At 37.5% G+C, this 14,395-nt stretch overlaps 1 protein-coding gene across 1 annotated transcript; it reads right to left on the reverse strand.

The window, feature by feature from the left end:
• Positions 1-8,423: 8,423 nt before the first annotated feature.
• On the reverse strand, positions 8,424-9,380 carry LOC114082532 (olfactory receptor-like protein OLF3). The gene has a single exon (XM_027923716.2). It carries the CDS (start codon positions 9,378-9,380, stop codon positions 8,424-8,426), a length of 957 nt encoding a protein of 318 aa, XP_027779517.2.
• Between the last annotated feature and the right edge of the window lie 5,015 nt (positions 9,381-14,395).

Here is a 14,395-nt window from a genome sequence, read left to right on the forward strand (position 1 = left end):
GAATAAATCAAAGATGTCCTTTCCTATCAGTCCTGTAAGCATTGTGAGAAAATCCCTCATCCGATTTGTAAGACTTCAGAAATAAACAACATTTATGTTGGGAAGGAGAACTAATGCTGTCTCTACTCTTAAAGGGCATTATTATTTACATAGAAAAATCCAACTTATCTATTGAAATCTACTAAAACTTCTTATGAATTTAGCAAGGTCACTAGCTGTGATGTCAATTCACAAAACTCACTTTTACCTTTAAGTTTAGCAAGTGGTAGAGCACATGCTAAGCATGCAGGAGAGTCCTGGGTTCAATCCAATCCCTAGAACCACCCAAAACCAAACAAGGTAGAAGAGACTGAAATTAAAAAAGTAGTGCTAGTCATAAAAACACAGAAACACATAAAAAAGATAGGTATAGATCTGATGGACTATGTGGTAGATCTGTATTCTGGAAACAATAAAACAGTTAAAAGAAATCAAAGGCCTTAATACATGAAGAATTATTCACTTCGTTCATAGAGTAGAAAACAATATTTTTAGAAGATCAATTCTCTTTCACACTGATCCATAGACATAATTCAAGACCAATCAATACCCTAGAAGGAATTTTTGTAGGAATCAACAAAAGTTTACAGAAAAGCACAGAAAGAGTTTTGAAAAAGACTAAAGTTGAACAACTAATACCACCTGATTTCTAAAGCTATTATAAAGCTATAGTAATCAAGATAGTATAGTACTGGAAAAAGGATCTACATGTAGACAAATAAACAGAAGAGTCCAGAAATTTGTTCACACACATGAGGTCAATTGATTCCATAATAGGCACACAAAAAATGAATAGGGGAAAAGACTGACTTTTGAATAAATATGAATGGACAATTGAACTTCCATCTTCAAACAAGGACCCTGGATTCAGACCTTGAATCATATGTAAAAATTAACTCAACATGGATCAGAGACTTAAATATAAAGGATGAGAGGATTAAATGTACAGTTATAGAGACTTAAATGCTGTTGGAAATCTCTGTGACCTTGAATTAGGCAGCGATTTCCCAGGTAACACACCAAATCATGATCGGTAAAAGAAAGAAATGGATAAATTTAATTTTCTCAAAATTGAAGCCTTCTACTTTATGAAAGTCACTGCTAAGAGAATAAAAAGACAAACCAAAGACCAAGTAAAGATGTTTCCAAAACACATATCTCCTAAAATACCTGTACCCAGGACACAATACTATGTTATTATATGATAAATATAATATTAACAAATCCTCATAAACCAATGGAGAGTAAGTACAGTGAAAACTGGGTAGAAGATTTGAGCATACATGCCATCAAAGGTTTGCAGATGGCTGAAATGCACAGGGGAAAAGTACTCAATGTCATTAGGTCTTCAATACATGCAAATTCAAACTATAGTAAGAAGTCACTTTCCACCTATGCCTACCCTTAAAAGAATGATAACATTAAGTGTTGTTGTGAGGTGGAATCACTGGAACTCTCATATGTGGCTGATGCAAATTCAAATGGTTTAAAAACAATTAGTCATGTTCTTATGAACCTAAACATGCCTCCACCATACCACCTGCTGTACAACTCTTATATAAGAGTTGATTTCACATAAATGAAATAAAAACATGAACTTTCAATTGTTTCATTCATAATTGTCAAATACTGTCCAAATGGACTATAAAATAGTAAATGAACGAATCACAATGTGTCCCTACAATAGAATATCACATGGAAGTAAAAAAAAAAAAAAAGAATAGACTAACAACAGGTAACAACATGACTGTGTCTCCAGTGCATTATGCTAAAAGAAAGATGTCAAACTCAAAAGGATGCACATTTTATGATTACATTTATACTATATGTATATGAGATTATATTTAAATTATATCTGATCAATGACTGACATTGTTGGTGTCCAAATGAGTGGATTGAGTTCAAAGCAACATGAGAGTCCGGGATAAAAGATATTTTCCATATCTCGATATTAGTGATGCTTACTTCATTGTATGCATTTTTCAAAACACATAATGATACAAAAACAGCATGAATTTTGCTATTTGCAAGTTATACATTACTAAAAGCATACAGTTAAAAAAAGAATAGTATTATTTATTAATATTAGCATAACATTTAGGTTCAAAACATAAAATATACAATAAGGGATTTGGAGTATTGACTTAACATTACTTTATATTGTATGACAAATACATGAAATATTTCAATTGTCATATTCTGAGCACTTGTTGCCTACTTTAAAATGTGAAAAGCTAAAACAATGTTACATGCTTTCACCATAATTACAAAAATCCAATAATCAATTACATTGTGAATTGCTTGAAGGGAAAGATTATTTGATTTTTTTTAAGAAGCACAATATTAATTAGGTAGACAAAGGATATTTGTAAAAAGAGAATTTTAAAATAAAAAAAAATCTCATTATGTTATTCAAAGTGGGCTAATTGCTGAAACAAATAATCCAAAAAACATCTGTGACTTGCAAAATTTATTATCTCCTTTACCCCAAATTCCTATACAGATAACAAAAGTGGAGTGGCTTTTCTCAATAGTTTTTGTCCAGTCAGTAACTCAGGACTCAGGCCTCTCAGTCAGCAACTTCAACTCCATGGGCCTGGATCCTGTATGTCCTTGATCCCTGGGACAGGAGGAAATCACTCCCTCCTTGAATTCTATGATATTTCATCTTCATTCATTTCATGACTGAGTAGACAAGAACACAGAAGCAGACGGTATCTACCCGACCCAGCCATGCAGCCTCCAACCCAGTCTCAGAAAAATGTGGCACCCAGCTGATCCCTCCATAAGAAAGGGTGAGGCCTGGGCCCTGGGGGGTGTCTACTCCATCTTGGCACCAAAGAATCTGATCTAGAATGTAGATCCAATTTGCTTCTCATTGGCTTGCTCTTGATCCAAGAAATAAATAGAACAAAGAATAGGTTGAAATGTAAGAGGAGGACAAGCTGTACTTCATAGGAACTCATTGTGACATGGTGATCCTGGCAGCCTACGCAGAGAGAGATGTTAATGTCGATATCCTCAACATTATACTATGTAAAGGAATACCTTTTCTAATTGGTGACCTAGTACTCAGGGCCTGACAATCTGGGTATTCATCTTTGAAATTTTTATTTTGATGATGTAGATTCAATCTCCGCCTTTACTTGCACCTGTGCTTCAAGTCTCAGTGTTTTCCATGCTTGTACACTTTGGAGTTTATCATGAATACACCATGTTACAGATGGATGTCAGTATCCACAGGGGCCCAAAGTAGGACTGTGGTCTCTAGATGGTCCATCTGCAGTACCAACAGTTCTGTCACTTGCCTCTTATTGGTACTGAAAGGTTATATGGCAGATTGGAATCCTAGATAGAGTCTGTGGGAAGCCGTGATTAGAACATTGACATGGTAGTGTACGGGGTTTGGGGGAGAAACCAAATCTTCAGGAAGATAGCTGTGCTTTTCAGAATTAGCCCTTGTCTTCCTATTGGGCCTAAGTAGTAACTGAATGACTGACCGTGGGAAACCAGGTCACAAGTACTTGGAACTGTCTAACCAAGAGTGATTTGAGGAGCCAAAACATCTGAGACTAGGGCTGACCAGACTCTAAAAACCCAAGCAAGTGACATAAACAGGTACCTAATACTCCCATCCTGTCTATTTCTGTCACCCCAAAACTATGCCTGAAGCCCATGGATTATGGCCACCAATGAAGTCCCTATCACTACAAAACCGAGAAGATATAGGCCTGAAATACAGTGAAGAAAACTTTCCGCAATCAAGAAATGCACTGAAATTTCTCACGGTTTGACTGGACAGAAGAGGATAGTATTTAGAGGATCTGGTGACACAGAGGATTGGAGAAAAATCGAAGTAAATTCATGTACATCCTGGGTGACTGTTTAAGACAAAATCTCCACAGGAAAAGATTGTCAGTTCCTAAGTGGACAAGCACACTCACTACCTTAGGTGTCAAACAACCACTTTCCCTGAGCACACCAGTGGTCATGGCAGCAAAGATGGAGACTACATATTGGTTCAGCAAGTTGGATTCCAATTAGCCAGGATTCCTTCAGTTACTACTTCTGCTGAGTTTCAATCTCACCAGCGGCTGTGCCAACTCTAAACATCTAGTTGAATGAGACACTCAGATTGTGATCTTTTAATGCCATTGTCTCCGAGAGCTGTGTTGTACTGTTGACCTTGGAGATGAAAGCCATGGCCATTATCCAAGGAATGGTGGCATCTGGGAAGGAAAGGAAAATAAGAAACAGACTGACCCCTAGAGTTTTCAAAGGGGAATGCAGCCCAGTTGATATTTTTATTTTGGCCCAATGAAATCTATTTCAGACTCTGACCTCCAAATCTAATAATCTTGTGTTATTTCAAGTCACACATTTTATAGTATTTACTTATGACAGCAATAGGAAACTGAGGCTCTCATTCATTCAAAATGGGAAATTTGAACATCAAAAAGAATCAAATTGCAATAGATGAAGATAGATCAAATAAATTTTTACTGATAATTTCTTAATGATAATGAAAAGTACTGTCTCAGTTGCTGTATTAAAAATAGTAAAGAAAAGAGGGGAACTAAAATTTTATTCTTCCTTTCTTGTACTAACTATGCCCCAAGAAGCTGAAGTAGTTGTGAGAGTAAAATTTCTATTTTATTAATGTATTTTAGATAATAAGGAATAAGAGATGGCACATTTTACCCTCTTACAGCACAAAACAAATCAATGAAGCTAGGTTTGATCTCACTCCTACAAGCAATCTTTAAAATGTTTGCTTGTAAGTGGGGGTGCTATTGCTATCTATTAAGTCAGGAATTTTTCTAAATGTCATAAAAATGCATGGGATAGTCCTCATAACAACAAATCATTCAGCCCCAAATATCCATAGACATTTGTCCCTATTAAGAAACTTTGTACTAGGTAATATAATAACTGCAATAAACCCTAGAAAAACAGAACTCCTGCTAGAAGTATTGTGATGATCTATGAAGTTCTAGTGTCAGAAAAAAGTAAACTTAAATCTCATCAAACTTCTAGATGTAACAGATGTATGGTCAATGAAGGAAAAACTATATCCCAGGACATCACCAAAAAATCCAGGTTGCACAGGAAATCCAAGTGGGACAAACAACTCAGTTCTATTTTAAAAAGAAATTAGTGAAGGCAACTTGAGGGTAAAATTATAGCATAAAATGACTTTCAGTGACATCGTACACAATTGCCATATATGGGTCTTCTTGGGATGATTATTTGAAAAAAACTATGACATTCTGTTCTATGACTTTTTTAAAGAAAAATTTCCAATGATGTTTGTGTCATTAATTTCTGAGCAAGATTTTATTTTCAAATACTGTTCAGTATTTAACTTTTTGGAGTGCTCTATTTAATGATTTATTGTTTAAAATATTATCATAATTTGTCACTGCACGAACAATACTTTCCTCTCTGTTGGAAATGTCTTTCAAAGGCTGATATGAATTAGGAATGCCTATATTCTCAAGTACCTTAATTTTGGAAGAATTTAGTTTGCTGAAAATCTACAGTCTTTTTAAAAATAAAAGCCTATTCAATAAAAAAATGAAATAGAATTTGATGAAATATGCCTATATATTAGCCTGTTAGTTCATATCTAGTTCCTACTCTCAGCATTTCTTCTTCCTGAAAAATGAAGATTTGAATAACTCTCCTTGTGAAGACCCTAAACAGCCTGAGTTGCTCCCTGAGAGCAAAGGGATCATGGGATCGTTGGTGGAGCAAAGTCACAAACACGTTGACCATATGACCCTTCACAATAATCAGGGTAAAGCATCTGCATACGTTTTCTTCCTATTTATGCTCTGTGTATATTGAGGCAGGACCATAATATTTTATAAGGAATGAGATCCACATGGTAATTCCAACCTGGGAGAAGTTTCATGTCTGAAATTTCTTTAAATGACATGACTTAGTACTTATCCAAAACAACTAAAATTAGCATATTCTAGTGATACAGCCCGTTCACAATAGCCAAGTTAGGAACCTAGCCCAGAGGCCAACAGCAGATGAATGGATCCAGAAAATGTGGCATATATACACAATGAAGTTTTACTCAGCCATGGAGAAGAATGAAATAATGGCATTAGTTGGAAAATGGATAGAATTGGAGAAGATCATGCTCAGTGAAATAGGCCAGACCCAGAAAATCAAGAACCAAATGTTTTCTCTCATATGTGGAAGTGAAAGCAAAATAAGGGAAAGAAGTCAGCTGGGGAGGGTAGAGGATGTCACAAAGATAGAGGGAAAATCAGTGATTAGAAGAGAGAGGAGAAGAAGGGAGAAAAGAAGGGAAAGGGGAAGAAATATGGAATGAATTTAACAATACCATGTTACATACACACACAAATGTATCCAAAAGAATTCCACCTTTATGTATGTGTAGAAAATGCCAGTCAAAAATAAATAAAGGAGCAAGAAAGATCAGTAGAGAAGAGGAGGAAGGAGAGGAGGGAGAGTGAGGGTAATAGGAATTGAAATAAAATTCTTTGAGTGTATTATTTTGTCAGAATGAACCCAAATACACAAAATTATAATGTTGCAATAAAAAAAGAACTTTTTGTTGTGGAACTAGAATTATACTTCTCTTTCATGATATTAGGTCTTCCAGGAAAAAATACCCCATCTTCTTTGCTCATTATCAATTCCTTAATCATGCCATATTTTGCTGTTTCATACTAGGAACTTATGTACCCTTCATTCTATTTTTTTCCTGACAGATCTCATCATTTTTATTTTTTCTTTATTGAGAGTTGACATACTGCACTTTATTTATCATGTTATTTGATATCTAACTTCTTAGAAAGTGTATTATTTGGTATATACTCACTCCATTGTTATTTTTTTAAAGATATTCTTGAGACCAACTGGCTTGCTAGTCTAAATTGGACCTATTCAGTTTTTTTCTAGTGTTTTCTCTGTGATTTCTCAGACCACTTTGTATGCAGTTATATTGCCCATTCTTGAATTTAAATTCCTTTAATTAAAGTTATAGCCTCAGAAAAGGCACATAGGAGTCAGCATGTCTAGAAAACTTTTTATTTTTGCTCTCATGCATTATTTACACTATAGTTGGACAGTAATTCTGGGTTCATAAAATTTCTGTAAGATCTTTAATCTTTATCTGTAGGTTTGTTTTTTAAAAAGTCCTGTGTTATGGGGAGTTTGGGACAATGAGCTAGATAAACTATTGAATTTGATTCATGGCATTTTCTTAAGTTTCCCATAATTCTTGCTTCTAATAATTCCTGCAGACATCAAAAATCATAGATGAAAACACATACATAAAAATATTTTTTAAAGGATGAGTTTAGAATTCTACTGGAGTAAATTTTTGGTGACAATAACACACAATATTTAATTTAATATTTAATTTAATTACAATTTCCTACTTAAACAAGAAAGTAAGCTTTCATATCTTGGTAAAAGTAGAGATAAATATCTATGAACAGATGTGTACCCATGTAATTATAAAGTGGATTTAGTGTTTTTCTTTTTCTTTTTTGTTTTCTTTCTTTCTCTCTTTTTTTTTTTTTTAACCAGGGATTGAGCCCAGGAGTGCTTAACCACTGAGACACATCCCCAGCCCTTTTTATATTTTATCAAGGTCTTGCTAATTTAGTGCCTCACTAAACTGCTGAATTTGTGATCCTCCTCAACCAGGCTCCTGAGGTGCAAGGACTACAGACATGCACCACTGTGCCTGGTATTCCCTTGGCCACCAACTGCCCTGTGTGCAAACTACCTTTCTTTTAAAACCAATTACTGCAAAAGACCTTAAACTTTCTCCAGTCTTCCTGCAGCACTTGGTGAATGGCATTGCATCCACAATCAGTGGGTGCTGCAAAGACACTTCCACCAGCCTTGACAGCAACACCCTCCTCAGAGGGTTGATTCATGCAGTTACTGCACATGCTACAATACCACCCGTTATTGTAGGTGAGACTTCAAATGTGAAAATGCATTTTGTTTCCATTGGAAACACTTAAACCTTTCCCAAAATGTGTCTGCTAAGGACAAGGGGTCTGAGGGAAGAACTGTGAATAGGGTCACAATTAGAAACAATATGATGAATCAAAAAAGTCTGTCCTGTCTTGGGCCTTGGGAATGGAGATTGAGAGAGGGAGGTGAGATCAATATCAGCAGTGCTTAACTCTACCTGACACACTGCTGTGACACAAAATACTCCCACATCCTATACCCAACACACCTCCGTAACAGGCACCTACATAACACACCAGCACATTATGTCATCTGCTTCCTGGTTGCCAGGGCAATGCAGCTGAAGCCTGTTCCATAAAGTTGGGTGGGAGCCCTCAGGCACAGCTCTCTTCTCCAGTGATGCTCCTGAGTCATCCTGTTGCCAGTTTTGAAGTTAACCCAGAGAATTGTCCTAATAGTTTCTGCCAGGCGCCCTTCACCTCCTTATTCTGTAGACTGTAAATCATAGGGTTCAGCATAGGCATCACAGTGGCATAGAAGAGAGAGATCAGCTTCTCCTGAAGGACAGAGGGGCTGGAGTGGGGCTGGATGTAGGTAAAAATGGTGGTCCCATAGCAGAGGGCGACCACAGTGAGGTGAGAGGCACAGGTGTGGAAGGCTTTCCTCCTTCCCTCTGTGGACTGGATCTTCAGGATCGTGGAGATGATCTGGATGTAGGATAAGAGCACCAGGAGGAAGGGCGTCATCAGAAGGATGATGCTAGAAAGCATGATTACAATCTCATTGGAGAAGGTGTCCACACAGGCCAGCCTGACCACAGCCAGAATTTCACAGGATATGTGATCAATGTACTTGTTTGTGCACATGGGCAGCTGGAAAGTGATAGCCGTGTGCAGGAGCGAGTTGATGGAGCCACTGAGCCAGGATGTGATGGCCAACCGAGTGCACAGGCCTCCATGCATGATGACTGAGTAGTGCAAGGGGTCACACACTGCCACATAGCGGTCATAGGCCATCACTGCCAGGAGGACAAACTCTATCCCACCCAAGCCCAGGGAGAAAAACAACTGTGCAGCACAGCTCAGGAATGGGATCCCTTTGTGTTCTGCCAGGAAATGCACCAGCAGCTGAGGGACGATGCTGGTGGCATAAGACACGTCCACGAGGGAGAGGTTGGTGAGAAAGAAATACATGGGCGTGTGCAGCCGGCTGTCCAGTCTGATCAGAAGAACAATGAGGAAGTTCCCCAGCACTGTCACCAGGTACATGGCCAAGAAGAGGACAAAGAGGGAGACTTGAGTGTCCCAATCACTGGTCAATCCAAGGAGAATAAATTCACTCACCCATGTCTGGTTATCTCGTTCCATTTAAAAATTTAAATATTTTTAATCTGCAGAGAGAGGCAGAAAAAAGAGAAACAATTGAACACATCAACGTATGAGCTGCCAGTGCTGTGTCAGTCTGTAGATCATTCATTAGGTCCAGATAAAAGGCTTGATCCCAATGTGCTGGGTATCTACTCTGTTTCAGAGAGAGGGGTCAATGCATTGAGAAGGACACATCTGGTCTTGGAGGTTTGTTAAAGCCCAGTGGTAATGTGGTGTAGTTACAGAAATTCTACATCTTGTTTAGTTTCCTTCATTTTAATGTAATATTCCATTTACGAGAGTATAAAAAATAAGAAAGAACAGAGAACTGAGGCAGGGAAGAGAGGGCAGAGACAGAGGATGGAGGCCAGACTAGAGTCTCAACACTGCCACTCTCCTGCCTGATGAAGAGCAAACCAAAGCAGTATTCTCAGAAGCACCATCTCATTCAGGGTTCACAGAGCTGTGTGCCACCACGAGAAATGCTTCTCTCAGGTCTCCCTCAAACCTGATGCCATGAAAATACAATTTTACTTAAATCATTTTCATGCACAGACAAAATGCATATATCTAAGAGTTTACAAAGTTTAATGTATTTTGAAAGAAGATTTTTCCCTATGATCCACTGTATAATCCTGTTCTATCAATAATTGAAATTTTCAAATTGTAGTAATGATCATACTGTCTTTTACACTAAAATATATTACATATTAGACTGCTCATACTTAAGTATTTTTTACTGATATATTAGCTGATTACTTTTAACCAATTGGAATTTCTGTTTGTTTACAGGGCTATTGTCTTGATTTCACAAAGTTGATATTTACATCAGCCTTTTTCTGCACACATAGAGTTCCTTTCAGGACTCATAGTAAATAAGTAAGATAGAAATATCATGTGCATTTTCAAGCGAAACGAAGGAGAAAATGTAGCCTGTCTGGATAATTTTGACACATCTTAAGTAAATGCCATCTTCATGTGACACTGGACTCACCATCCAGTTCAGTACATGGCTATCTGTACTTACATATAGTGAATGGACTAGGGACCACATAGTGTGCTTCAGCTCTAATCCCCACTATTGGAAGCCAGAGGTTAGTTAACCTTTCAGCTGTAATTAACTTATAGGTTCTATAGCTCTCCCTAAGCCTCCATTTTTCACTGAAGTCAAATAGCTAAGAGAAAACTGTAAACTCTTTGCTCCATTTGCCTGTACAATCAAGACAACCAGAGCCTCTTAGCACAGAGCTGGGCAGGCAGCTGATGACCAAAATCCTGCTCCACAATCAGCAGTCAGTAGTCAATGAGCTCCTCCTCCTGGGCACACACGACTTGTGACTGCTTCTCAGCATCTGTCCAGCTCCAGCTGCTTTTAATGTTTGCCAGAATCTAACAATGAAATCCTGTTTTACCTTTGGGGTTCTTCCATTCTCTTATTCAACCAAACTGAAAGCAAACCTCTCCATATGTTTTGAGATATCTCTCTCTTCGAAAGAAAGAAAGAAAGAGAGAGAGAGAGAGAGAGAGAGAGAGAGAGAGAGAGAGAGACAGAGAGGGAGGGAGGGAGGGAGGGAGGGAAGAAAAGAAAAGAAAAGAAATCAAAGCTGCATGCTCAGAACAAGGTATTGAAGAGCAACATAGCTGTGGTTCATCTTAGACATGAGCCCCATGAAGAAAGGACTTCCTCTTGTCTGTGTTTTATGAATTGTGGTGAAGGTAGAGGAATTACTGTGAACATAATGAATAGAACAGAATATCTGACAAAGTATGACATATGCAATTGAAATAGTCCATGAAAAATTTTCTCCTTGAATCTGTGTCACTAATGCCTGATGTTTGGTTTATGTTGAGACTTGTTTGTTTTTTTTTTTTTTTTTTGTGTGTGTGTGAAATGTTCAAAAAGGAAATAATATGAAATGGGAGGTTGATGATACGATGTACCAAATTTACTGTGAACTAGCACAACAGCTTATATTAACCCTTACAATGTGTTACCTATAAGTAGAAAGTGAGAGCATTAGGTGTCAGTTACATAGAAATTGCAAGAAAAGTCAGGGATGGGGTATGGACAGCAAACATCAAATATTTTCAGTAAACATGTTAACTTTTGCCCTATTAAAAGGATCTTTACTTTTGTCTTCTCCCTTTATCCATAAAGAACTAGCTGCAGCAAATATCAAAATATTTTCCTCAAAGCCAAAAAAAAAGACATGTTCAGATTCCTCACACAACTCTTTCCATGACACAATGCACTTAATTTAAAATTAAATTTCAATCAATCAAAATCCTTTCTTAAATAAACAAAATGTAATGATTCCACAGAAACTGCTACACTCTCATTATTATAAAAATTCAGACAATATTTTAACAAATCAAATGTTAATTTCTAATGCTATTCTACTTGATAAGTTTGTACTATTCATTTTCCTCTTTCTTTAACAATCTACTACCTTATAATGACTTTAGCTGGAAATATCTGTCACAGGAACAAGATGGGTGAGGAATTCACACAAGCACACAGGCTGATGTCTGAACCTGGGTTAACTTTCACCTGGTTGGAGAAGATAAAATTTGACTTGTAGACATCCCTGCCTTCCTTTTTCTGAGTCTCTCTTCTAACTCTTCATCTATGAGCCCGATGACCTCATGCTATTCTCTCCACCTCTCTGCACCAGGTCTGCATTCCAGGTTATGAGCCTCCTGTTCAAAATTGCCCTACCCCTTGTCCTCTTCAAAGGAATGTCAAGGATGTCAAGATCTGGAGCCAAGTTAAGCATATTTCTAATGCACATCCTCAGGCAGTGATTTGGTAGTGTTTGCTGTCAACATCTGGCATTCTGGAATCATGGAATTGGACATCATTCAACAAATCTATGACTGTTTTATCAAATCTGAACAGATGATCACCCACATAGAAGTCTTGTTAATGTCCAGCTCCCCACAACTCTGCAAAATGCCTTATAGGAAAGGTACAATTTCAAATGACAAGATGACCTTTCTACATGACCACTCTTTCAGCCTCCTACCACACCCTACCCATATCCCTGCTCCAGTAGAAATGATGAGACCCTGAAGGATGCATGAGCAACTGTTCACCATGAAAAAGGTGCAAGAAGGACCCAGAGGCATCCGAACCAAACATCCATAGGACTGTTCACTATGGGATTCCCACATAGAAAGGGCTACCATGGGTCATCCCTGCAAATGTCTTTTCTTTTTCTTTTTTTTTGACTTTTTTTTTTTGGCACTAGGGATTAAAGCTGATGTTGCTTTACTATATCCTCAGCCTTTTATTTGTTTGTTTGTTTATTTATTTATTTGTTCATTTATTTTAAATCAGGGTCTCCCTAAGTTGTTGAGAGTCTGGCAAAGTAATTGAGGGCCTTGAACTTCCCTTCCTCAGCCTCCTGAGTCCCTGGGATTTCAGGCCAGCACCTCTGTGCCCTGCTCTAGAGATGGCTTCCACACTGCTGCCCCCATTGTTCTTATACCAGACTTTAGTGCTATGGGCCAGCACTCAAAAATACTCAATTACCTTTGCAGGGAAGGAAGTCACCAGGACTTGGCCCCTAAATGTTCTTTCCCTTCCCAATACTTGGTTCCACTTTTCATTACCTACCCCAGTGAGCACATAACACATTTAAAACTATTTGACAACATCTCTTATTTCTTTGGCTAGCCTCTTCCATAAGTTATGCTCTCTCTTTATCTCCACTGATTAAAAAAAAGGTAGGTTTGAATTTTTGAAAAACATGAGGTATGCACAGTATAAAAAATTTTCTCAGTGTCTATCCTCCTGAAATATTTCAGAAAAAAAATCATCCTTTCCACTCTGCATGTCAATTCAAAGAGTGCGTGATTGGACACCTTGCATCAGGCTTGAAAACCCAAGCTCAAACATGCTAAGGCTTAAGAGTGAGCACATGACCCTTGTTTCATAGACAAAATCCTATAAAAAAAGGGAGGAAATATCAAAAGCTTTTTGGGGAAGACCGGATTTTGTGTGTGCACCATCTTTTATAACACACTATTGAGTCTTAATCATATTCAGCCTCCTTATTGGAGACCTCCACAATTTTTGTAGGAATAAGTGAGTCCTAAATACAGAAGCACAGCACATGAAGCTATGACACACAGCCTATGCTTATTTTTCTTTGATGTTGGTCAGAATAAACAGAACCTTACCTTCACACAGCAGAGCTGTCGATGGAAATGGCACTTCCATTTAGGGGAGGATTCCTGGGCCCTGTGCTGAACCTGTGGTTGTTACACAGACTGCACCATGGCAGGCAGGAGAGTCTCCACCATCCCAACATGTGGACCCCAAGGACCCCAGGGCCACATAAGAGGGAGAGATATAAACACAACTCTCTAATCTCAGACAACTATTCTTGTTCTTTAAATATCATTGTCTAACTTTCTCTCTGGATGAGGTTACCTGACTTTTCACATAATTCAAGTCCCATTACTGAGAACCAGATTCTCAAACAGGTACAATGTCAAATTCACAATTGTGGTCCATTTTATCATAGTTTTAATCTGCAAATTCTCACATTCTTTAAATCTCTTGATTCCTGTATCTAAGGTAATTTTTTTTCAGTACAATCCGTTTGTTCTAACAAGGTTACATACTGCATTACTAAACTTATTTAAAGAAGAATAAGAGAATGTCAGGGAACCAACCCTGATGAAGAGTCAATTCTAATCTCAATCCATATCTGTAATGCTATATGACTTTGACAATGCACTTAGTCATTTTGCTTTTTAATTATTTCTCTTGATATAAAGGAAAATACTTATATATACACTCTCAGAAAAATAATTGATAAGAGACTTCAAAGCAGTTGACAATTTATCTTCCTACCACATGTTCATAAATATCAATCCCTCACTAAATGATTTATTCACTCTCTGAAAGTGATGCAGAATTCATTTATCATATCTCCAATTTTTAATTAGTGACTATTCTCTTTCCCAAATCTCTATTTCATCCTTTTTCTCTGCCAGTATTTCAG

This window comes from Marmota flaviventris, chromosome 1, assembly GCF_047511675.1.
Source record: "Marmota flaviventris isolate mMarFla1 chromosome 1, mMarFla1.hap1, whole genome shotgun sequence".
Taxonomy (NCBI): Eukaryota; Metazoa; Chordata; class Mammalia; order Rodentia; family Sciuridae; genus Marmota; species Marmota flaviventris.

Coding starts and splice junctions, on each gene's coding strand:
- LOC114082532 (XM_027923716.2), bottom strand. CDS start 9,380: ATGGAACGAGATAACCAGACATGGGTGAGTGAATTTATTCTCCTTGGA.